The sequence below is a fragment of the Egretta garzetta genome, unplaced genomic scaffold (genome assembly GCF_000687185.1).
Source record: "Egretta garzetta isolate BGI_Z169 unplaced genomic scaffold, ASM68718v1 scaffold43, whole genome shotgun sequence".
Lineage (NCBI taxonomy): Eukaryota > Metazoa > Chordata > Aves > Pelecaniformes > Ardeidae > Egretta > Egretta garzetta.
In genome coordinates, this window is record NW_009259047.1 from 1,888,799 (window position 1) to 1,914,443 (window position 25,645).

Sequence of the window (25,645 nt, forward strand, 5' to 3'; positions counted from 1 at the left end):
GGGGGGAAAGCCAATTTGAGTTTCAATTGAAAAAAATACATAATTTTTTTTGTTTTTTTTTTTTTTTCCATTGAGGCTTCACTTGCATCTTGGCAATCTTTCCCAAGGAGAGCATCTGATTTTATCCACTGACAGGGTGTAATGTAACACTGCTGCAGTGAAGACAGCCACCAAGGTGCACTGGAAAGCAGAAGCTGTTTACATGAGGAAATGTTTACAGCAAAGACTTAATCTAATCCTCCCTTGATGGAGGAGGAAATAGCCACCTTTCCCTTGTCAAAATTAGACTTCTGATTTACAGATCCTTTTGACTGGGAACTGACGCTTGGTAAAAGTTGCAGCTATTTATTTCTATTTTTAATGGAACTGGGAGCCTGGATGTCAAGATGAATGAAATCTACAGATGCAAATTGCAGAATAAAGCTCCAGGGAAAAGAAAAGAAAACAGAACCACCACCACCACCCCCAAAATCCCCAACACAACCAACAAAACAAAACACCTGTAACCTCTTTTTCACCTGGCTCGTAAGAAATGTATTCCCTTAAAATGACTCAATCCTAACCGAATACCCCAAAAAATGAACCAGCCAAGCAGCAAAACTCAAAATTCCTTGAGCTGATTTTGACAAACCTTAATTCCCGTGGAAGCTACAACCTAACTGTAAGAGAAACAGAGAAAAAGGTGATGGAAAGCCAAGCCTGGTAACGGGTGAAAAGCAGCGCCTTCTGCCAGCGTCCCGGCAGGGCCACGGGGAGCACGCGAGGGGGGGGCTGGACCCCCTCCCTCCGGGACAGCCTGCGTTCAGATTTACTTGAACAGCCATGACGCTGTAGCATACATCTCCATAACGCAACGTACAAAGTGCTGAAACCTTGTCCTACGTCCGTCCCGGTTTTGACATTTGTGTATCGTTGTACTTTGTATACCGAGGAAACGACCAGCCACGCTTTTCATTTCAGGGAAGATGACCTCAACACGTTTGTATGAGATAAGTATACATAAGCCGGTATTAGATAAGGCAGTGGGATGACTCCTCCCACTCTTTATCTCATGCCATGTACAAAAGTGAAGCCTTGGTAAAAATGGTCCTTCAAATTTGCAGGAGAAAGCAAAACCACACACACAGAGACACACAAACCCCGTATACATGGTTAACTGTTTTTTTTTTTTTTCTTTTCAAGCAAATCTCTAACCCTCTGAAGTCATTTTCCAAAGCTCCAGACTATCTGCTTGAAACAAAAAAGCATCATTTCAGAAACTAATATATTCGGGCTTTTTGCAAACAATTTTCAAAGGATATCTGTTTCTAAGGAAATAAATGCACAGAGTTTATATAATTAGATACAACTTTCAATAAATATTCCAAGTAAGAATTAAAGTACTTCATCATTCCATTAAATTCAGAGCAGGTTATAATAAGTGGTTTTGGAAAGCAAATACCTGCCTGATAAGTTTCCTAGATCTATTAAAATATCTCATTTCAAATGAGACTCCCCTCCCCTACTTCCACGAATGACCTCAACTATTCTGCTATCCCATCATTTAGAAAGAATAAAAACCAGAGAAGAATAAGCTGGTCAGATGAAAAACAACAAAAGCCAGTATACAATTTTTAGGTGATGATTATAATAATTTCAGAAGGCTTCTCTATTTGTATCAATTCAGATAAAATAATTTTACATGACTGAATTAAGTGAAAAAATTACGTGAACTGTCATATACATAATTCAATCAGAATTTTCCAAATCAGCTTCTGTGCCTTATTTAAGGAGATGGAACAGTTATTTCTAAAAGAAAGCTTTAAAATACGATCTCAAATACTAAATACCAGTTATGCAAAGCAAAATGTTTACTAAAACCTGCAAATCTTTAAGACTAGTCATTTTTAGTAGAAGCCCACAGTGAGTCGATTGCAAAAACAAAGAGATCAGTGGTCGATGCAGCTATGCAGACAAGAAAGGGAAACCTGGTAGATTTTTCCTGATTGTGAAGATGGAACAAAAAAATAGTGTCAAAGATAATAGCAAAGACTTACCATTCATGCTGAAAAGCTAGTTTTCAGAAACATATTGCTCCTAATATTAATCCAACAGTTGATGAAGTACGTTAATCTCTACAAAATCAGTGCTTCAATCTCTAAACACACTTATACACTAACTGGAAAGAGAGAGCACACAGAATCCAGAGAGCCGCTCTTCCTTACGAGCTCCTTGTGATGCAAAAAAACTATGAAGCACAAGATAGCAGTAGTAAACCAAAATCAATATTCAGGACACGGATATTTGGTTTTGCTCATTAACTACTTCTGTTCTGACCAATGCTACCTATTCATGTCTAAAGCAACTCAAAATGGCAGGGGGAAAAAAGCATGCAAACACCAGGAGGTTTTAAGATGTTCTCAATTATATCAAGCACTGGTTGTTTCCATGGCAACCTTAGACCAGAATTATCTGTTGACTTGTACCCAACTAGTAGTTATTCTAAAGCTTTAATCAATTCACACAATGTACTCTGTACATTATTTCATATTTCACGTGTATTTTTCTCAACACACACACACATATATATAGTGATTATTCAGCTAAATCTCTGTAAGACATTCCACGGTATTTAAAAGTATATTGATACTATTTTGAATCAGTTAGAGACCAAATAATATTGCTCTGACTATTCACCACCCATCCACTTGCAATTTAGAGACTATGAAGATGACAGAAAGATGCAATAGCGGTGACTCTCCTGACCATTCCAGTTCTCCAAGTTGTTTATCTTATTATGCACAGATTTGGAAAAATATTTGTATCAGTTCAAGAATAAAAGATCCACACTGATCTTACTCTCTCTACATTCAAACCAAGCAGCCTCATTCTCCTCTCCTCTCCCATTTCAATCTTTCAAAGAGCAACACGCAGCTATGAAAACAGAGCAAAAATCAAAACTAAGTTCCATACAGTTGAAAGCGGTCACGGTCAAGACGCCAAAACTAAGAATGAAATACATCGTTCTGATGACTACCATCGCATCCCTTTCATCCTCTGGCTGTACAGAACAACTGACCTGGTTCCCACTTCAGGCTGTACAACCACACGTGCACTCCGGCAGCTTTTTAAAACAGATTCCAAGGCCCATGGTGTCCTGAGCCGCCTCTGCCCTATTGGATTTTGAGGATTTTACAAAATACATTCGTTGCATGCATCAACCAACAATCCAAGGTGCTTTAGAAAAAACTCTATGTTTTATGCACCAAAATAACGAAGCAAAGATGTTACATTTCAAAACTAATCGCTGAAAACCCCCTAAGGCCATAGACCACATAGCAAATTACCCAAACCCACACCACCAGACGACTGACAACGCAAACAAAACGTCCGCCCAACGAGGGGCAGATCCCTGCAGCAAACCCATAGCTTCCGCAGCAACTCCTTGTAAAAGGACGTACATAGAAACAGACCTGTTACAGCATTTCATTACTGCAGAAGGTATAAATACATTAACTTCCTTTTCAAATGAATCCTATCTCAAATCTAAACCAAGAAAAATTGGGAGGTCCATTTCCAAGCTTTTTTCAGGAATTAAAAAGACTGCTGTTGCCTTGAACTTCAAGAGTAATTCACACCAACCGTCTGCTATGCAGCTACACCGAAAACCTTACACCAGCATTTCTTGAGTTGCAGTGATACGGACAGAATAGTTGAGAATATTCAAATATCCTTACACCACCAGTATGTTTCTAAACCACTATTAAACTTCCTGTGAAATGAATCTATAACCTGAATTCAGCGACCCAATGCAATTCTGTGACACTGAATTCTCAGGTAAAAAAAAAACAAACAAAAAAACCCAAACACCAAAACGGTTTCTGTTTCATTTTTCACAAAGAATTTGCACAGATGATGTATTTTTCTAAAGATATAGTTAGGAGTCAGTAGTAGACAGAAATAGCCCCTCCACTGTACTCCTTATCTCCTCTGTCACTCTTTCGGCTACAGTGGTAGTGAAATGAGAAACTTCAGACTTAAGACTTAGTCCAGGTGTACCTCCAGTATTTTTACTTATTATTTTTTAAAAATAATCTCCAAATTGAGAGTAGAGGTTCGGGATGAAGATTCAGAATTTCACCTCAAAACCAAAGCTACATAATCAACCACCATTCAGCTACCAGCTCAGTAACTTTGGCTCAGAAAAACTGCAGGCAACCACTGTGCTTAATTATGACTTAAAATAGCATTTGCGGAACAGCCATTTTCACAATGTTTATCATCAAGAGACATGACAGTCCATTTCCTCATCAAGCATGTCATACGAGGAAGCCTGCCTTAAATAGAGGGGAAAAAAATAGTAGAGACTTGTACACAAACAGGTCACAATTTGTAAGTGTCAGTAGGTCAATATCATTTTTTTCTTCATGTAATATAAACAAAAAATGCTTCAGCGTTATTTTTTCAAATAGCTATTTACATAAAAAAGAGCCTCTACATAAACACAAGTAATCGTCTATTTTTACCAAGCCAAAAATATTTTAGAGAAGTGGAAGTTCAGAATTTATGCGCTTTCATCATTTATCTTCCCAACAAAACTAGTCGATCCCTTTCCCGTCTCATTCGGGAGACCTAGATTCAATCTATTTTAGGTCAATGCACTAACACCTTTTTGTTTCCATGTTCACTGCTTATCTTCTGAGAACAGATTCACTCCCTACTCATATAATATTTTAAATTGCAAGCAGGGAGATGTATAAACATTTATTTTCTTCATGGTAACATGGTGATGCTAAACGTTTCCAATAAGGCCGATTTTCAACTGAAATAATTGTGCTATCTCAAACCCATCAGTGAATCTGAAATCTGGAACAAAATTATCATCACTTACCATATTGTAACATTTTAAAACAAGTATTTAGCCACAGAGGCAATAATCGCTTTGCAAAATAATGCATGGCTTTAAAAGAAAAAAATTAAAATCAAGTATCAACTTACTTAGCTTGTGATTTTTTTTGAAATCTCTGACTTTTATTACCCAAAATGCCATCATGAACAGCTTCATCTCTACAAATAATACTGTAAACTGTTCACTAATTAAGAAATTCCCCCACTAAATTAATATGCAATAGTTAAAACCAAACAAGATTTTATATTTGTTTACCACTGTGTAGTGTTCTGAAGTATATATCCCTTAAAATAAAATGATGAATGATAAAAAGCCCTATAATTAGAAGTTTAATCTGTGCGTCTGCCTATTCCAAAGTTTAAACATCCCAGTCTTTAATGAGCTTTCTATTTCTGCTGAACTAGCCGATTTAATTTGAAAGTAAAGGAAGTAATTTAGAAGTAAAAATTGGGGGCGGGGGCTTGCCAAAACAAGGCAACTGTGCTCTAAGAAAAAAGAAGGGATGAGGGATAAATTCTCCTGCCAGCCACCAGTCCATGAACCAGTCCCCCACCTCCCCCTGCCTGATGCAATATGTTGTTGTTCAAATTAATACCTTTAGGTAATGAACTGTAAAATTGCATCCCAGATCAGTGTTCGTACTCGATTACAAATACGCAAAGTTCTTCATTTGCCAGGCAAACCGAAGAGCGACTATCTATAAACCCAAACCCCCTACTTACTTGATTTGTCCCACAGGACAGCAAGTTCCGAGCAATGTTGGCTCTCGTTTTCCAGAGCCGCTCTCTGTTCATGCGCGCCACTCTTTGAATGCCTATGGAAGAGGCGATTAGCAAAACCTTCCAGTCTCTGCAGCGCCGTGGCTGTCCCTGGGCACTGGTTACAAGGTACCTCCTTCGGAGCTGCCATCTACACACACCGGCGACTTTTACAAAAGCAAAAGAGAAAATATCCGAAGGGAGCTGGACAACCCAGAGCCACTACGAGCTATGCATGTGTCAGGCTTCCTGTGTGCAGCCTTTTCTAACCACTACTCTCTTCTACTTCCTGTTCAGAAAAGCGCTATAAAATACTGCTTGATCCTCCTGAAAGTCTCTTTTCATGTCAATTGAAAAGTGGGGTTTATAACAAAAAAAACCCAAAACAACCCGCACTAATTGCTCTGCCATGTGTTTTCACAGCTTTGTCATGCATCACGTTTTGTATTTAAATGTACACTTTACGTTAAAATATTATAAACAACCTGCTCAGAAGTAAAGATCAGAAGGCCGATTTTTTTTTTTTTTTTTTTTTTAAATTTACCACAGCCATGTGTGAAAAAAGAAAAGTGACTGTTCTACGGTTCTTCCTCTGGTATTAAAATGGAGTACTATCATCATCATAGCAACCATAACCAGCTGTAATCTAATCATTAGTAATCTCATGTTTTCAACTAAACAACTTTCTAAGCAAGGAGGTTACCTGCAAAAACTACTGAAGAAACTAATATTTTCTTTCTGGGGGTGGGGGGGAAGTATTCTTTTCCTCCTTTGGGAAAAAAAAATCAGACTGACGAAGTTGAGTTCTGATGTACATATAAAGACGACGGCGTTATACTTATCCAGCGTTGGCAGATCCTTGTCTAGCAACGCGCTTGCTCTCCCAGCCCCAAAGGCAGCTGGAAGGACAAGTCGCAAAGTCACGGTCACCAGCTCCTGACACTGCTTATGTAAAAGCTTTGCATGCAAGTCTCCTGGAATTGCGTAAGAAAGTTATTTTCATTCACAAGAAATCTGAGTATTTTCAACTGTAGAGTCTAGAAAGCATCATTCATAATGTGCAGAACATAGGGGAAATAAGTTGAAAGCTATATTTAACATTGAATCGTATTAATTTGCAAATTATGAAATTTTGCGTGCTTACAACAATGGGTAATACTAAACACTCATTTTTGCGGAAATGGAAACACACACATTAGGCAGGTTTCGCAGTATATCCTCTGCACATCAAAGACGTGGCTTCTTAAAAATTTAGGCTATTCTTAAGAAAGACTGAAATAACTTTTCCACAATCTGTCTCCTGTCTTACAGTCAACACGTGTTGAAGACACACCTCTCATTTTTCACCACCATACTTCTCGCTGAATAGTTTTCAAATGTCAGCAGATATCCATCCTTGGACATTACATAACTATTTCATAACAGCTCTGTGCTTCAGGAAAAAACCCACGATGACAAACCGCCTATGAGAACGATAAAACAATAAAAATGCCGAGGGACAGACTTTACAGATTTGGCTACATTCCTCCTAATGGGCACTTCCAGACTCATCGTAATCGGCCTCGGTCAATGCAACGATCTAAATTTCTAGACTCTACGCAAAGCACAGAAACGCCCTTTGCTTTCAGGCTCCAGATGTACTCTCGAAACATAATTTCTTTCTCCAGCATTTGTTCAAAGTTTGAAACCACACATCTAAACACTTATGTTTTACACAGCGGTTTGCAAATCTGGATGAGCACCTGCTATTGTTGGCGACCAGGCTGCTCGCCCTGGTCCGGGTCAGGTGCTGCAGTCTTCCCTGGATTCCATGAGAGGTCCTTTTCCACCTTACCCCTTCCAGCCTTTTCCCTGCTTTTCCCTGGATCACTGCTGACTTCCATAACACCCTGCCAGTTCCAGGCTCTGCTTCCAGAAACAAGAGCGAGTGAAGACCATGGGGATCCATTTGCCCCATCAGGGGTCACAAATAGGCAGAGGGGTACATTATGTGCCATATATAACCAAACACTTTTTGATAGAGTAATGCTATGGCACCTTTCATACAGCAGTACGAGAAATACTTAGACAAGAAGAAGCTCATTTCCCTACCTGATGAACTTTCCGGGGCTGGAATAGCCCCTCTGGAATTGTACAGCTGCGCTCCCCCGTAGCTCACCGCAAGTCTCTGGGCACCCAGGGAATCCTCCCAAGAGAATATTATTTTCTCTGACCATGGTTGTTTTTTCCAGTAAACAAAGCCATCTGGTGTGATGGTGCACTCATCTTGTCCCTCTGCTCTCCCATAGGTCTGAGCCTTTGCACGACCGCCGTCTTATCTTCCACACAAGTCTTCAACTAAACCATTTCGTTTCCCTGATCTCAGAGAGGCTAACGTACAAAATTCCCATCACTTCATGTGACATAAGTTAGAGTCTGCCAACCCTCGAGAATCAGTGGAGAGATGTGGGAACTGTCAGAGACCAACTCTGCCCACCAAAATTCAGAGCTCTGAATGCACCCAAGTGACTAACCTGGACACTTGAATTGGGTGCCAAAAATAGGAAGCGGAAATATCCACCCTCTGAGACCACAGACGTGAACTGGTTTAAATGAGAACAGATTATCAAAAAAGGGATTATTAAAACATACCCTAAGAGAAAACAGATTTTGCCGGAATTCTACAAACTGCTGCCAGCGCACTGTTACAGAAGTTCTTCTCCACATGCAAAACATGAAAAGAAAGTACTGGCCATATTTATACACAGATAGTCACACACTTTCCTAATCCCAGAAATTTTTGGCATTGATTGGCATTGCCTAATGATACTGTACCATATCCCATGTGGGCTTCAATGTCTTCAAATGAAGTGCACAATTTTTAAAGGTGGAAACTCCTGTTTCCTTTTACCTAATCTTTCATCTTACAGACATACTAATTTTCTGAATCAATGCAGCATTCATTTATCCACACTAAGTATTTTATACGTTATATCTGAAGTGCAGAGTCCACAAGCTCCGACACAGTATTTTGAGCTCAGTAATCAGCAATGGATGGTGCTTTATCAAAGGCAAAATTCTGTGGCTCTGCTTGTCTTAGAATTTCCACTTGCTAGCCAGGACTGCTTTTCCTTAGGACAATTTGTAAATCTTTAAATACAACTAAATGCTTATTCAGACATACGCAAACAGACTTGAGGTCATCCCACTCGTGCTCCAAGCTGGAAAAAGAACCTGAGCCAGCTTTGATCTGAAGCTGTGCAGTGCCCGTGGTTAAGCTTGCACACTGTCCCAAAAGAGCAAAACCTGGCTGTGCTCCAGCCAGACGGTGAACATCCAGATGTTCTACCCACTCAATACAAGTCATATCAGGTGGGTGTCAAACCATGCACAGCTATGACCCATATAATATCAAGCCTGATCAGGTTCATTTAACTTTCACTGAATAAGTTTTAATATACAGACAGCCTCTGTGGCCTAGGAAACCTTTCTGTTACAAAAATAAATGGCCTGCTTCAGGTCAGTTATCTAAAACTATTAATGTTTGAAGACATTAAGACGAGACAGTTGCCATCCAGGTCTCCTATTAGTTTCTACAGCCAGGGAGGTGTTGAAAATCCACTCTTTGTTCTTATTTATTGCAAAATAAACCCAAGCTGCCCAGGCTACATGGTATATGTGCTCCCTGGTATACGCCGGGATGCTCACAACCCCGGTGCCTGACCAAGCAGCCCCAGCCCAGGGGCTCGGTGCTGCCACAGTGGTTGCCTTTGCCTGCAGAGCTCCAACTCTTCCTAAGAGCTCCCAAACACACACAGTTCAAACCAGCCAGGCGTACAATTTAAGGAAAGTGTTACAAAGAAAAATGTAAAAGAGAGGTGCTTCAATGTTTCTAACAGGTTTATAAAGTTTCTGTTCTACACCAGATAATGAAGCTCCAACTTCTCCTTGTAGCCAAAGTCAACACTGAAATGTTAAGTATTTCCTGTAGGCAGAAATTTTATTTTCACTAAATTCTAGCCACTAAATCTTTGCAATATTTTAAAACACACTGGAACACCCAGAGAGGTGGGCAAGAGATTCAGCTATGAATGTGAACATTACATGGGTAAGTTGCAGTATTTTGAGAAATAATATTTCAGTAAACATTTTTAAGGCACTCTCGCACAAATTTATAAAAAACAACATAATGATGGCAGCCATAGAAAAGGGTTAACACTGTGGTCCTCTAATCTAGGAAGGGCAACAAACCCATTCATACTTCTCCTGATGGCCCAGTGCATCCCTCAAGCACAGGTAACCCCACACAGCACTGTAACCCAGCCACGGACTCAGCTTCTTGCTGAAAAAGAATCAGGAAAAATGTAGCAATGCGGACAATTTTGTTTTAATAATCTGTGCTAAAACATAATTTCTCAATTTCTAAAAAGCATTTCCACCCTACCAGTCAAGCCTGAAAAATTAAGGATTAAGGAAGAGAGCACCCTCCTTTCGTCAAAAAACCTAGATAGTTGAGTGACAGCATGATTTGTACAGTCCTGCTTTAACCAAATACAGAAAAATATATACATTATCATTTTAGAGTATTTTAAATCTTTCCCAAGTAAAATTACCATGAAATTCCTGAATTTTAAAGTAGTATAAAATAGAAAAACATTAAAAACTACAGCACACCTATATAACTTTGACATGCATTTATTTTACTTCTAGGATCTAATGCCATATTTCTTAGTTTCATACACAGATCTGAAATTATCTCACACTATGTCAAAACTGGGCATGTCTTCTCTAGTGTTTAATGAAGGAGTTTCTTGCAATCAAAGACATACAGGAGTTTTTAAGATAATTAACTGCATTCCTTGACAGGACCTTGAAAAATGGATCCATGATGCAAAATAAATTTCAGATCACCTACAGTTAACTGAAGTTTAGTCTTAATTCCAAATCTTGAAACCTAGTATTTTCCTGGTTACCTACGAAGCTGAGTCTCAATCTGCCTGTTTATGCATGCTCTATTTCTCTTAACGGGATAAATATAAATATTCTTTTCTATCTTCTTATTTTAAATATTTAAAATCAGCATTTCTCCTTTTCAGCACTGGCTTTCATCCACGAGTAAAAGAGACATACTGTGACATTTTCTGCATATTTACCTGGTTTGTAATCTATGGAAAAAGAATTTAAGGAAACCTTATAGATGAATAATAAAGAACTTTTTTTCTAGAGGTTAAAGACAAATTATTTATTCGCTTTAAAAACTGATGGCTTAACAAAGCACATCTTTTCCTTTATGCATCAGTTATTTCAAAGTACAACGTTAGTATTTATTACAAAAGGAGTGAGCAATCATCTGATACAAAGTGTTAGTGAGGGTTCCTCCATTTTTAAGAGCTTGAGGATCTTGCTGAATTTAGCAGGTCTCCTATTGACCAATAAAGTATTTACAAGTTGAAAGATGTAGCCAACATATTTTAAAAAAAGAAAATAATTTAATTGCCTAATTTTTAATTACAAAATGAGAAAGTTTATAAGCATTTAATAACTCTAGAATTTGTTAAAAAATATGTACTAAAGAACCTAGAGCATTCTGTGCTATAAGCCTGAGGAAATACATATATTTTTCTAGTTGTTATATAAAGCTTGAGCAAAAAGGATGTAAAACAAAGTACACAGATAACCATTTCATAACTAAAAAATAAAAGAACATTTTCATCAGAAATTATGTAATTAAACACAATCCATTTTGAGTCTTGCCAGGCGTGCATATTTCAGAAAGGATTATGGGTAGAAGCAGAGGCAGAAAAAGGCTTCTTGAAAAAGCAGATGTATTTTGATTTTCACTGTACATCCAGCACTATAACACTAGCTTGCATTTCTTTTTAAACACACGGAAGGAAGAACAGCATTTGCTAATATCTTACAGATTTAATGGCCTCCCATTTTGAAACAAAGATTTTTCAAAATGTATATAAACAAAATAAACACAACCAATAACTTCACTGTTTAATAAACCACAAGCAAGTAAAGCCATGCAGACTTAGTGTACATTTACACGTACATTTTTTTTTCTAAAAAGGTTAACCCTTACTAGAGAGCCCTTCTGAGAGCAGTACTGAGGCTGGGACTGCAGCACTTCTATAAATAGGACTGCCAAGAGGAAGTTGTTGCTATGGAAATGCTGGTCATATTTCTATTTTGACTCAGTAGATCTCTACTGGCATCTACTGTACACAAGCTTAATTGCAGCAGACATCTAATACCTTCGTCTCTCCCCCAGGAAGCACAAATTAAGGCTTGCACGGTCCAACTGCATCGTTTATTCTTTATCCATGATGATACAAAAGGAATTAAAAAAAACCCACCAAAACCCTAAGGATGTAGACAAGAAAAAAAAAGAAAAAAGTCAAACCTTCCCTGTATTCAGCATCTGATTTTTTGTACGCAAGCTAAAAGCTCTCACTCTTCCCATTGGTTTGCTTGTCAAAATTTGACGAATTCACTGAAGATGATGTGATTTTCCATGTACACATACCATGGCAGCAGATCAAGTTTCCTCATTTCTATCAACACCTATCTGGTTATTTTGAAGTCGAATAGCTTGTAGTCATAGTCCCAAATCCAGTGTTGAGAAGAAGGGGACAGAGAACTCTTTCATTACAAGCCAAATCTTCCACAGAACTGTCCAACTTGCCAGAGAGAACTGGATCACTCTCCTTTCTAACACAGCTCCTTGCTTCCTTCCAGATGATGTGCTCGCTAGTGCTTACGGTCTAGATTGTCACGTTGCAAGGTAAAGGTTTTCAGAATGTGACTAAAGATTGCACAGTAGCTCCAAAGTAAAACAAAGTTTAGCAAAGATCTGCCTTTGAAATGGCTGCTTTCACACAAGTAAAAGAAATCTTCTGAAAGTACCTGTAGAAATCTGCTTGGCCCATGCCCTTCCAGATCATAAGCTAGTCAAATAACCCTCCACAGTTACTTCATAGCACTATTTAAGGTAGTTTGACACACAATCAGAAGTTTTGTACAAACCCTGTTACTTTTCAGTAACAGAGGGAGCACCCCAAGACCTGTGTAAGCGTTTTTTGTTAGAGCTGCATAAAATAGTTGTCTGCCAAGACTAAGGAAGATGCTCTTGCTTTTGGACAAAAGAGGTCTAGAAAAAACAGGTTAAGTGTATGGACTTACTCAAATTAAAATCCATGGTTAAATTTTGAAGAAATTTAGCGTATGACCTCAGTAAGTCTGTGTCTGTGGAAAAAAACCCAAAAACCTAACAGCAGACAAAGGTTTTGGCCCACTTAATTTACAACAAAATACAATGTTGATTAATAATGAGCATTAATGGGTTATCCATCAAAATGGGTAAGATGAAGTTCCTGAATTAGAAGAAACATACTAAAAACTTGGACATTTTTCTCAGTATTTGAGTGGGTTGAAGGAGAAGCTACCTGCTTGAATTCTGGCCCATCTCCCATTGGAACAACGATGCTGAAGATCTGGCACTCCCACAGGAACCGTGAAGGCCCCCGCAGGTAAGCAGCTGCTGTGGAGGGGATCTTGGCTACAGAAAGCTTCAAGCTAATGAGCTCTGCTTTTTCTAGAATCTGCAAGTTTGGTCTATCTTTCCTTGCTTTAGCCACTTAGTTATATTAAGGAACTGCCCCATAAAAGGCACATTTATGCTTGAAAACCACTGCTCAGGACAAATTATGTATTAGGTGTCCTGAGTCCAGAGAGCCTCACCTAACAACTGATAATTAAACCTGAGAGTTCTGGGGTCACGCTTAGAGCTAATTCTTGATAGGGGATAACAGGAGGAAGTGAGAGAAGGGACAGTAGCAAAATGTTCACCAAAACTAAAGTCTTGTAGATAAAAATTCTTTACTGTAGTAGTAGCTATACTCCACTATCAGATTCTGCATTGTACAATAAAAGACCAGAATGATAAATGCTACAGTAACTAGAATCATTTTAGTACCTCTTTCAGGAAGCCTGACTGCATTTTACATCACCACCACATTCCCTAGAGGAAAAACAAAACAAAACAAAACCACCTGACTCCACTTTGAACTAAATATTTTAAAGAAATACTTTAGTTTTCCTCCAAAACTGGAGTCTTCCTTGATTATATGACATCTAGGATCAATTAGGAAAATATCCAAATAAGAAAGAAAGCAAACCCAAAGTTACTTCATCAGAAGGGATAGTGCTTCTTCATAGCATGAAAGAGTCCAGAGTGCAAATCAGAATACAGTAGTGGCTTTCATAAAGTAGGGTCTAAAGTACAAAACATTTGCTCACGTGATGCGGAGATGCGCGCACCTCTATTTGTATTAGGAACAGAGCCTGTATTCCTGTGCCTTACCGCTAGACTACAGGCTGCCCTGGAGTGTCCTGGTCCCTCCACTCCTACCAGCCTGCTCAGCTTCAGATATTCTACAAAACAGGGGAAAGACTGAATTAGTAGAGGTCTAGCACTACCCCCCACAGCAGCTAGAGTGGAAAATTGGCATTAAATCCTTGAGAAGTAGAAGGGATGCTGCTGGCCCCAAGACAAGAGGCTGTAGAACGCGTAAGAGGATATTTCAAAGTTTGTTAAATGCTCCTAATACACATTGTGCTAAGTAAGCAGCATCCCAGTTATGGGAACTTCCATTAATACAGAGGCATCAGAAGTACAGCTCAGACAACATGATTTCTCTATACACTGAAGTTAATTACACTGGGTTTACAGAATTTACATTAGTCTGCACTTAAATGGAGTAACAAATGCCATCTGCTGGCTTAAGACCAAACAAAGTGTGAGGTATGAAAACTGCAATACCGAACAGTAAGTTTTAAAAGTACTCAGTCATTCGTCTGTAATGCGCTGTATAAACACAATTAAGTATCTCAGATTTTTTAGGGGGGAAATAATTCACACATCAACTTTCTAATTACTGGCTATTTTTCTCAGTGATGTACCAGCAAAGGGCACAGATCTTTTTTTCCCCTATCTGTGATGTGTTTTCATTTATAAATTATAATTTATATCCGTGGTTTTTTTTTTCCACATAAGATGAATTTATTTATTAGTGGCCTGGATATATTCTAAAATAGTATTTGCATTTGGGTATAACAGAAATAATTTAACAAGTTAAACAAAAAGAAGTACTTAACATGAATCATTTCCCTTTTGCTATTTATAAATTGTATTTTCCAGCTACGGGTAAGCAAACTGCCTGTAACCTACAGGCACTTTACTTCTCAGTCCATAGTATCCTTTGGCATTCCCAAGGAATACTTTACAATAAAGGCCAAAACAACTAAAGCTCAGAAAGGTATTTTGAAATTGCAAAAACTTTTTATTGCAAGATGCAATTGCCAGCAGGCAGAATGGTCAGATCTCTTTCACTCTTACACTAAGAAGGAGAGAAGTAAATGACTACAAATATATTTAATTTATTCTAATATTTGTTTAAAGCCCAGGAAAGCAGAAAGCACTTTCCAGGATAGAAACATTACAAGAGGAAATGCATAACTGATTCTTTTCTTTCTTTTTCTTAATGTAAACTTGCCAAGATGCTGTTTCACTTGATATTTATTAATACAAGTAAAGACAAGTCTAAGAATAATGTTTAAGAATTCATAAACCAAAATTCTAAAAGTTGCTATATAAATGTCTTTGTTCACAACACAGAACTCTGAGAAAAGCTTTAGAAGCCAGTACAGATAAAATACACCATTATTGGTAATTGGTAATTTTCTGAACAAAATCAAACAATTCACATGGCCCGTCAGCTCAGCACGCAGTATGAATGACAGCAGAGAAAGGATACAAGTCCCTAAGACTGTATCCTCAAGGAGCCGCAAGCTTGCAATTGCATTTTCACTCTCAAAGCAGAACGATCAAAGATTTTTTTTTTTTTTCAGAAGATCAAAAGAAACTAGCGATGTCCTTCACCAGCTTACAGGGAGTAAGTTACAAGCTGTGCTGAACATACAAATGTTGCTTATTTTTAGTGCAAAATCAGTGCTTGATAATACATAACTTCTCTATTCCAAGAAGTTTGACAATTCTGCATTTTGTATAAAACCCTGATTTTCTTTCTAATAAGCAGGCTCTCATTATGCTGGCTAGCTCTATTATAGCTCCCCATCAGACTGCAGAAGGAATAAACTTTGCCACAGTTCAACAATATTTAAATTGATTTAAAAATATTTCTTTTCTTAAATGTAATTTAAACTTCTGAGAGGTAAACCAACAGCAAATATTCTTGAAGTTGTTTTTTAATTAGATACAACACCATCCATTAGTTGTAATTGTATTCATCTTCAATTGGCTTTAAAAGGAAATAGGAGCCAACAGTAATTAAAAATGCATCCTGAAAACCACTGTATTTCATGCTGTGAAATGCCACAGAGAGCAGCTTCTCACAGCCAGTCACCCCAAAGCACTGACACTCAACCCCACGTTCCACTCAGCAAGGGTATTGCAAGACTCTTCTATAGCACTGTTACCCCCAAAATTGCCCAAACTCATATTCAAGCAATATTTGACCATGCAGTTATCTTTCCAAACTGAACTAGCGAACACTCTAACAGGTAAAGCCATTTTTGCGGCATAGATTCAATGGATTTGAATCTGAACTACATTAACTAACATAGGTCACTCTCCAATTTTCTTTCCACTGGTTTCTGATATTTACAGCAATGAGACGTTCACGACAACGTAAGTCACCTCACCACATACACACCTTTAAGTCCATTCTCACCTCAGCCTCAAAAACCAAGAGACCTACCCGGTAAGGAACGGCTGTCGCGGAACCAGGAGTTAACAATTCCCGGCAAAGAGCTTTTGGAGCCTTGCTCTGACCTTCCACGGTCTTGCTCTGACCTTCCACAGATTACTTATAAATTGCTTAGGTTTACTACGTGATGACTGTATGCACGAAAGCAAGTCAAGAAAAACAAGTAACTGTTCAAAGACAGGGGTTTTGTCTGGTTTTGAGAGATGCTGCTGGTGTTTCTTTTGATTTGCCCTGATCAGCAGAACTCTTGCCAAGAAAACCCACCCCAAACGGCACAGAGGCAACCTACGCAGGTCAAGAATTTGAGAATTGTGACAAATGACAAATGTCCAAATATTTTCATCCTTAAATGAGACATCTCTGCCAAAAAGTCTGGAGTCGCAGAAATGTGCACGTCAAATAACTGACAGCTTCACCGCACACCTCCACTGCAGGCCGCGCACAGGGAAAACACAGAATTTGCCTATACAGGCCTTAACCATTTGGGGGATTCCCGCTAATAACTAAGAATATTATCCTTAATTTTGCAGTGACACGGGCATTCTATTCATGATAACTACTAAAAAAAAATCGTTTTTGAATATTCCTATTTTGAATAAGTAAACGCTGCCTTATGATAGCATCGTGCGAGTCCTTCTTTCTGGGAAACAAAAATCCCTCCAATTTGGCAGAGCTGGAAGACACGTTCTCTCTTGAATTTATTATCTTAATTTACTTGAGCCACTTTGAGAAAAATGCGTAAAATTTTGTAACTAGCCAGCGGCTTCTTTTCTTCCTCCTGGAAGAACAAACATGTTTCACTTAGAGCTGCTCATAACTTTTCCTAAGAACCTCAACACAGAGTTGTTATTTCTGGGAGTCACATGGCATGTGGGAAGATTCTGGTTTTCTTCCAATTCCTCTCAAGTTAAACTCTACCCAAGAAAGCTGCCAAAATGAGGTACCAGTTGCAATACATTGGGTGAATTTTTAAACTTATTTCCACTATAAGATCCACCTTCCTCCACTCTTAGAGGGGGTGGGAGGAAACACATGGCATCCCATTTAAGTGAAATATCAAAATAATGAACTTAGTAATTGCAGTTACTGAGCCCTCTCCTCACCTTTCTTATATGACAGAAAATACCCAATATTTAAATCACGCAGAAATGAAAGCCTAAATGAATACCTACCCGAAGTGAAAAGGACTGCTTATGTATTATCAGGTAACCTACATTGACATTTCCATTCCTTTGCCTCTATAAAGATGACACTTTCAGAAGAAAACACCAACTGATTTATCAGCCAAATAAGGCAAACGACATACTATTGTAATTTTTGAAAACATGGCTGCTACCTAATTTTTCTGAAAAGTTGTGAAAGGTTAACAACCCTAATATGCTGTCTAATGCAACTCTGCATGGTTCCCGGAGGGTTTGTTGGGCATTCAGGATGGCCAAGTTCCAAAGATGAATGGCTTCTGGGAGTCCCATGTTGAATCGTAGCACTCCACAATTAGAAGTTCTACTCAGTTTGAAATCTACATTTGAATTACCTTTCCAGGTACGCCTTAAACCTATGTAATCCCTGCTATATCTGCCAAAGTAAAATACTACTCTGAATACAGTTTCTTACAGAACTTTTCAGAGGGTAGAATGAACAGATAGGTCCTGGAAAACACATCAAAATGGGAACATATTACTTTAGTCCTTAATGATCCAGTTCTGAACCTAACAAGGTGCTAAGAATGTTGCAGGGCTAAAATGCACATATGGAAAGATGAGTAGAAAGAGAAAGGAGGAAATGGGCAGGAGGCGATCATGAAGTAAATTATTTGAACTGACTCAAATTGTGCTGCTCTTTCCTTAGTTAAAGCAAAAGCAGCACTAGAAGATTCATTACTCATCTGGACTTTGCAAACAGTTTAAAACCCACTCACTTTTTGTTCTTTCTAGAGGTTTACTTGTCACAATTACTGGATTAACTGCATCCCTGTACCCTCCTTATTATCTTCAGGTACATGTTCATTAAGACCTCTGTCCATGAGCTAATTAAGAACAGATTAAATACAACAATAATCCGTACTCCACTAATGGTGACTGCTTCAGTAACTCTAATGTACATCCAGCAGCAGTTGGAGTAGTCTGTGTGCAGCACCAGCCCCTATGGAGAACAGTATTCCAACCCCAGTAAAAATATACCACATGGATGTCAAGCTCTGAAGGTCTCTTACCTCCTCGTTTTGTGTAGGATAACCCAGCTCATGAACTCTAGGAACAGAGCAGCATACTCTGCTCTTGTAATCGAGAAGCTACACCACTAGTTCAGATTCAAGAGCAGTCTCTATTAAAAGCACCTACCTCATTAATGGCCACCACCACGCTCCACCAAGACTGTAGCGTTTAAAATTGTATATAGTTCATCAATCTTATTTCACAGAATTAACAAAGCAGACTTGGCAAATTGTTCAAAAGCAACTACAGGATACCAAATTTGTTTCTACCTTCTTTTATGCTTGCTTCACACACATTCACTTGGATGCAGGTTATTGAGTTCCTTCCTAACGCTCTCCCCAGCCTACACAGAAAAAAAATTATAAATCTAACCTAAAATCAGTTTCTCTTACTCCTTCATTACAACTTCAGCTAGATCAAAGCTTCACACTTTGCTTGGAAAACTTGCAGCCTGATAGCCATTCGTGTTGAAACACAAAAGTTTATCTTTCATCCTTCCTCTAAGGAAAAATTGGTGGGTGAGTGGGTGTGTATACATATATATTCACCCCAAGAAAAAGAAAAGAAAAGGTGATATCCTGGGTACAAATTTTCTTCCGCTTAAAGCAACCAGCTCAAGGAATACAGATAAGAAAAGCATACTTTCAGTAGAACTCCAAACAAAACCATAATTAATATCCCTGATAACAAAATGCTGGCAGTCACCTAGGAGAGATACAAAAATAGCAGGGCAACAAACTCAGCATGGATCTTTGAATCCTCTTCTTGTCTACAAAACCAAATTCTTCTCAATACCATAAAAAGAAATGCATCCCAAGTTTCTTGATAAATATTTTAATTCTGAACATCACAGATAGCATCATTATATGAATATATATATGTTACGCGGTGTTTTTGAAAACCAGACTCTCTCTCTCCCCCCCTTCCTCTCATTTGGGCAGTTTTAATTGCAATTATTTGCTTCACTCCCTTAAAGGAGTGAATTCACATCTAGAGATACAACTATACAGACACCCGACTGGGACAGAGCCATATGGAAGACAAGAGGCCAAGCTCAGATGTTCTCTCTGCCTTTCTTCAAAGCATCCTTTTGCACCCTTGGTTTTGCAATCAAATAGCTCTTTGACATAATTTTGTCCCACATATTATACCTTCAAATATTTTTCAATTCAGCCTGACTGCTCAATCTGCCAAAATTTCTAATCGTATGTTCCATCTGTTTTCATTAATTTATAAGGGTAGTCTAAAAATAATCGGTAGCCCAAAATTTAATATGAAGCTAAAGTTTAAATATGGAGAAAAATTCAAATAAAGTTGACCGATTTTTTTTACAATGAAAAATAAAACTCATTTTAGTGGTTCATGTGCTTAAATTGGCATCCTCAAGTTCAAACATTGTTGTTAAATTTTTTTTGCATCAGCCAAAAAAATGGATTAACATCAGACTTCTGACAGTAAATAATTTAAATTGGCTGACATATTACAGATTAAGAGAATAAAAAGTATACAGAAATAAAAGCCACATTTAATAACGTCTGATTTTTGTCCTAAGTCAAATAAACCCCAAACTGGGGCCTCCTAAGAAAATGTGTTGATTCAAAAGAGTGAAATAGATCTTTTAAAGATATGATAATAATATTTACACCAGCAACCTTGAGATAAATTAATGATGCCACAGGCTGAAATACGAAGGATAAAGGAAACTATGCTTTCTTCTTTGCTTACAAACAGTTAGTGAGCTGTTAATACACAGCTTAAGATTAAAATATTTTCCTATTCTCTGTCATTAGGTGTCCACTTCAGGAACAACTAGGATACAAACACAGGGAACATACGGTATTAGAATTCACCAGAATGTCTCTGACACTCAGTCAAAAATAAAAATTTCGCAACAGAACTGGGAAGGGGGGTAGGGAAGGGAAAGAAAAAAAAAAAGAAGCAGAGGAAGGGCTAAGAGGCAAGGAATTGAGTCCTGATGCAAGACTGCATATGGGAGCTGACACAGGACAGAGGTAAAACTGAAAGAAGGAGCTAAGAAACAACTACCGCGAGTGGAGGCAAAACCTGAGTTTGAGTGTAAGGGATAGAGAAAGAGAAGGCATCTTCACCAGTATTTTCCCAAACAATTAGAATAATTTTATTCTCTCATGATTAAGAAAAAAAGAAGTCAGGTAGCAACTATGGCCTCATAAGATAAATAAATAAAAAAAAAAACCAACAAAAACCCCCTGCAAAAACCAGAATCAGACAAAAAAAAAAAAAAAAAAAAAAAAAAAAACTTTATTGTACAATGCAAGTCCCTAGACCATAGGCAAATTTTTCTAGATGAAGAGAGGCCGGCCCTATCACTGTTCATGGAGAAGAAGAAAAAAGCCTAACCCCTGACTGCCCTAATTTTTCAGTCATTTACACTTAAAGGACAATACTCCACATCTGCATACAATTCCACCCTTAATTCTGTTTTAGACGTGAATTTTAGAATGTCAAAGGCCAAGAACTGATTCAACACAATCTCATTATCTCAACTCTTTTCATTTCAGTTCTCAAACTGAAGCGAAAACTGAATTTAGTTACTGCCTGCCAACTGTGCATAAATGAAAGACAAAACACCCAATTCTTTAATATTCTTCAATATTTTAGCAACTTCTGACTTTGCAATAGCTGACTCAGGATATGAATACCAAACTACAGATAGAGTTGGGCATGCCAAGGAAGAAGCGTACCTCAAACACTAGTGTGTTACATCTGTTTTGCTATCCTCCTTAATTTCTATCTGATGTTACTACAGATACTGATTGGGATGTTTAAGTTGCAAAATTTAGTGGCTGCAGCATCACTATCATGTTGGTGTCTTTACATGAAATTTAAAAAAAAAAAAAAAAAAAAAGTCTGTCCAAAGGGTGCTACCTCTTGAGCCAGAGACAAGACTGCAGCATGAAGAGTGACTTCAGAAAACCCCCACAGCACTACTGCCATTTGGCTCGTGCTATGCAATGAAAACATCCACAGTCTATTGTGGATTGTGTCTGTCAATGTTTGTCACCTAAGGGTACCCCCTTGGATCCCAAATTACAATGCGGTTCAGAATGCAAAGATAATTAATGTTCCTTTATTATGTTTTGTTAAATACTGATATCATCTCTGTGGTGCTGCTTGTCGTTGGTATTTTTCTCTTTGTAACTCTCAACCTGAATTACTACAAATGGCAATTACACAGATTTACACTCAAAAGTCAAACTACAATTTGTGTACCACACAACTGCGTACTCAGATACAACCATGCAACCAACCAGTTCAGTAACGTTTCATCTGCTCTCCTTCGGTTTATCTTATTTTACAGCTCCCTTCATTCCAGAAAATACTAAAATTCTTCACTGCCTTGGAGATTCTCTCTTACCTTATTTATTTTCATTACTATGATAATTTGGCAAGGTGAGATCCTGATAGAGAAGTCCTAACATTTAACTTGGATCACATGCGGTGGAGATAAAGAGATCCCAATTGACCATTACAAAAGAAATATTAACTTATACATAACTTTTGAGCCATCACTCCATGATTACAGAGCAAGAAAGGTTAAGACTGTTTGCTTTCCATTAGTCAATATATTTTTAGTAAGAGACATTTAATAAGTTTTGAAAAGCCTATAACATACACACAGGGAAACAATTAACTCTTTCTTTGGTGTTGAATGTAAATGTTTTCTCTGTGAACTTACAAAGTAAAATACCACCGTATAGTTCTGAGGTCATGACTTACAGCACACATCTCATTTTTCCTTGCAATATCAGAACATTTTCCAGACTGAAATGAAGAAGATGGAATCACCCCAGCTTGCTCATTTTGAAAAATGATTTACACAATTCACCCGAGTTTTATTTTATTTTTTTTTTAATTAATAAACATAAAAGCCTTGAAACATGGCCAGAAAAACCAACAGATAATACAGGACCCTATTAGGAGGCACTTTACCCAGAAACACATAGGAAACCTGCTCTGTGATAGAAGCCAAAAGTTTGCAAAGTACTTTCCCAGAGTCCATTTAGATTTAAAAATAGATAAGTAGTACTATGATACAGCAGTCACATGTGGTACATTTGATCTATTTTGAGCTAAAATTAATAAGCACTTCGAGAACGTGAAGTAAATTGATATACTAATTGCCATAAAATAAGGTATAGTTTTCTCTCTGAAACAGACTTGCCAATTTAAATGCATGACTGGCGAAAAATGAAGATATACATTATTTTAAGTTACTAGAAGTGTTACTATAAGACTATGGTAATTATAAGTCGCTCCACTATATTGCTGTATGCCTAAGTCTTGTAAGTAGTTTATTGTTTAACAAATATTTGCAGTTAGTTACCAGTTTTCAGGTGAAAGGTGCACAATAGTGCCAGCTACTTTTAAAAACCTAATAATTTTCCTAAAAGCTATACTTTCCCTAACAGGAATTCAGAAATGGTTAAAAGCAGTAGGACTGTTAAGCCTGATTGCATTGCCTCTGCCTTGTTTTTCTGGAACATCGCAACTGAGAAGTAAGGATTTAGACAATCATATGACTCCCAAGTTTAACAGCCCAGATTTTCAGTGCATCAAGCCTAAGTAGGAAGGTCAACAAATACTGTGGTTTGACCTCGGATAAGAGCCAAATCGTATCTACAAACAATTTCATACTGCAATTCCATAGCCTGACAAATTTCTGCTATTCTTACAAAACACAGAGTGGGCTTTTAATGGGGTTTTGAAGAGTACTTCTGAGTTCAGCAAAGGAACCCCCTAATATTTCTGGCGAGCAAAGGCTTATCACCAGTACCTATTCCCTTCTCACGACCCCAATTTTCCTTTTTAAAACTTGAGGTAATACTATACAAACTGATGTCTTCTCAAAAACTTTTCATAAATTCCTCCAACTTGAGCATGAAAATATACAAGCTACAAAATTTGCAACTGAAAATGCTATTGTATTACTTCTTAGCTGTATTGTACATTCGACAAATAAGCAGCAATTCAACTGACACTGGATAAAGTGAACTAATCCACTATCAACCTATTGCCATACTAATTATGAATCTTTATGAATAAAGACAATAACTGACTCGTGAAAATTACTACCTTTTTATCGGAAGACATTCACAAATCAAACTGTATAAACAAGTACTTGTCTAATGTAACTTATTTCAAACAGAGAACTGTTTGAAAAACTTTACTTACATTTCTTATTTTGGTATTCAAAAGCATAAAAGAATTCAGAATTAGCATCATTGTAGTAACCTCAGCACGGCCCTCTTTTACACATGCTTTGTAACAACAGATAGAATCACGTATTCATTCTTCCCCAGACTGATTCCTCCTGCAGTACAGCACACTGAACTGCCCTGGCAGTCGTTCAGCATTAGGAGGTGAAGGAAATGTATCTGTAGGGCTCCTTTGTGTAGGGTGGAAAGATCTACACAGCTCTGGGAAGCAGCAGGGCACACCGATGACGAAGGCACTGAATGCCATCCTTCAGGAGTGGACACTATCCCTGCTCTGTGACAAGTTCCTTAAACCATACTGCACGTGCCGCTGCTTTTCTATCCCCCGTGAGGACCAAATGGGTTTTGGGTGCCTGTTTCACAAAGAAGAAGAAACAATTGTAACTGCCACAGAAATCTACATAAACAGCACCTGACTACAGAGGATTTCATGTATTCTGTGCCCCAAGAAATAGAGCCTTTACCAGGGCTCCCTAAATAAAGGAAAAAAGTTTGCCTTCATCCCTCTGTGCCTTTTCATAAAGTTCCCTATTCATAAAATGGGAATAAGAAAACCTCCTCATTTAGCAGGATGTTGTGAAGGTAAACTCAATGTTTGCAAAACAACTGTATACTAAGATAATGATTTCTGTAAAAAGCTCCCAAGGAAAATAATAATGTGTAGTAAATCAGGCAGAAAGACATGCACTGAAAATAATAAAGAAAAGATAAATAAAACTTGCTTAATGAGTACTGCTCGATGTCCTGTGTGCTGAAAGTAGCAAGATCCTTTGGGGCTGGGGGGAAGAAGGAGCATATATAATCATGCAATTTTCTTTCTTACAACACATAGGTGCAAAGGAGCTTAAAATACAGTCACCCAGGTAATTTTAATTCTGCGTTTCGTGCCTTTTAAAGTTCGATTTTGCACCATTACTATTTTTTCTTTTCTTCTCATTTCAATTACAGAAATGTAATTGTTTTTAAAAGGTTTTTAAAAAAGAAACCTAATAGCCAAGTATCACCTTGTGGCATCAAGTAGATTATGAGGATGTTCATCAGCAGACCCTCCCATAAATTTCTGTCACATCAGCTATGAAAGTCTGTCTCTCAGAAAAAGTTTTCAAACAGAAGAACAGCAATTTTTGAAAACACTGGGTTCCTTTCATATTTCTGATGACAAACAGTTCTATTGATCTCCCCTTCTTTTCAGATTTATTCCTAGTCCTTACATTTACTTTACCTGCACTATGGTTCTGACTGGTACCCAATACATCTACAGTCACAGATACAGAATCTTACGATTCCCTAACTCATAACAAACTCAGGAATAAAATGAAGTTGTAGCTTAAGAAGTCTGTAATGTCAAAATTGCTAACACTTCAAGGCTACTTGGAGAAAGTTGGTCCAATACTGCACTGAAGAATTATTTTTTGTTCCACAAAGCAATTAGAGCAGTAAGAACATAAGCAGGGAGGAAACTATGGTTTCACTTTATTCTCTATCCATTGTATTACTAAACTTTTGGTAACATATCAAATTAAATAACTTTCATACAGAACTTCAATAGAAAATAGTCTGAAATGATGTGTGTGTGTTATTGTATAAATTCTAATCTGCACAGAAACAGAGAGATAAAACTCATCTGACTGAAACAGACGCAGATAGAAAGACCGCCTGAAAAAAAAAAGATGCAACAAAAAAAGAGCGGGGGGGGGGAAGTGTATGTTAATTACATCTGAAAGAAGTTCAAGAAGATTCGTAAGAGAAACAAATT

At 37.8% G+C, this 25,645-nt stretch overlaps 1 protein-coding gene across 1 annotated transcript in view; it reads right to left on the reverse strand.

The window, feature by feature from the left end:
• The window catches only part of PRKACB (protein kinase cAMP-activated catalytic subunit beta), a 40,520-nt gene extending 34,636 nt beyond the window's left edge, over nt 1-5,884 (reverse strand). The window contains exon 1 of the mRNA XM_009635092.2: nt 5,611-5,884. Coding sequence (XP_009633387.1) covers nt 5,611-5,797 — 187 coding nt within the window. The 5' untranslated portion in view covers nt 5,798-5,884. The remainder of the gene's footprint in view (nt 1-5,610) is intronic.
• Between the last annotated feature and the right edge of the window lie 19,761 nt (nt 5,885-25,645).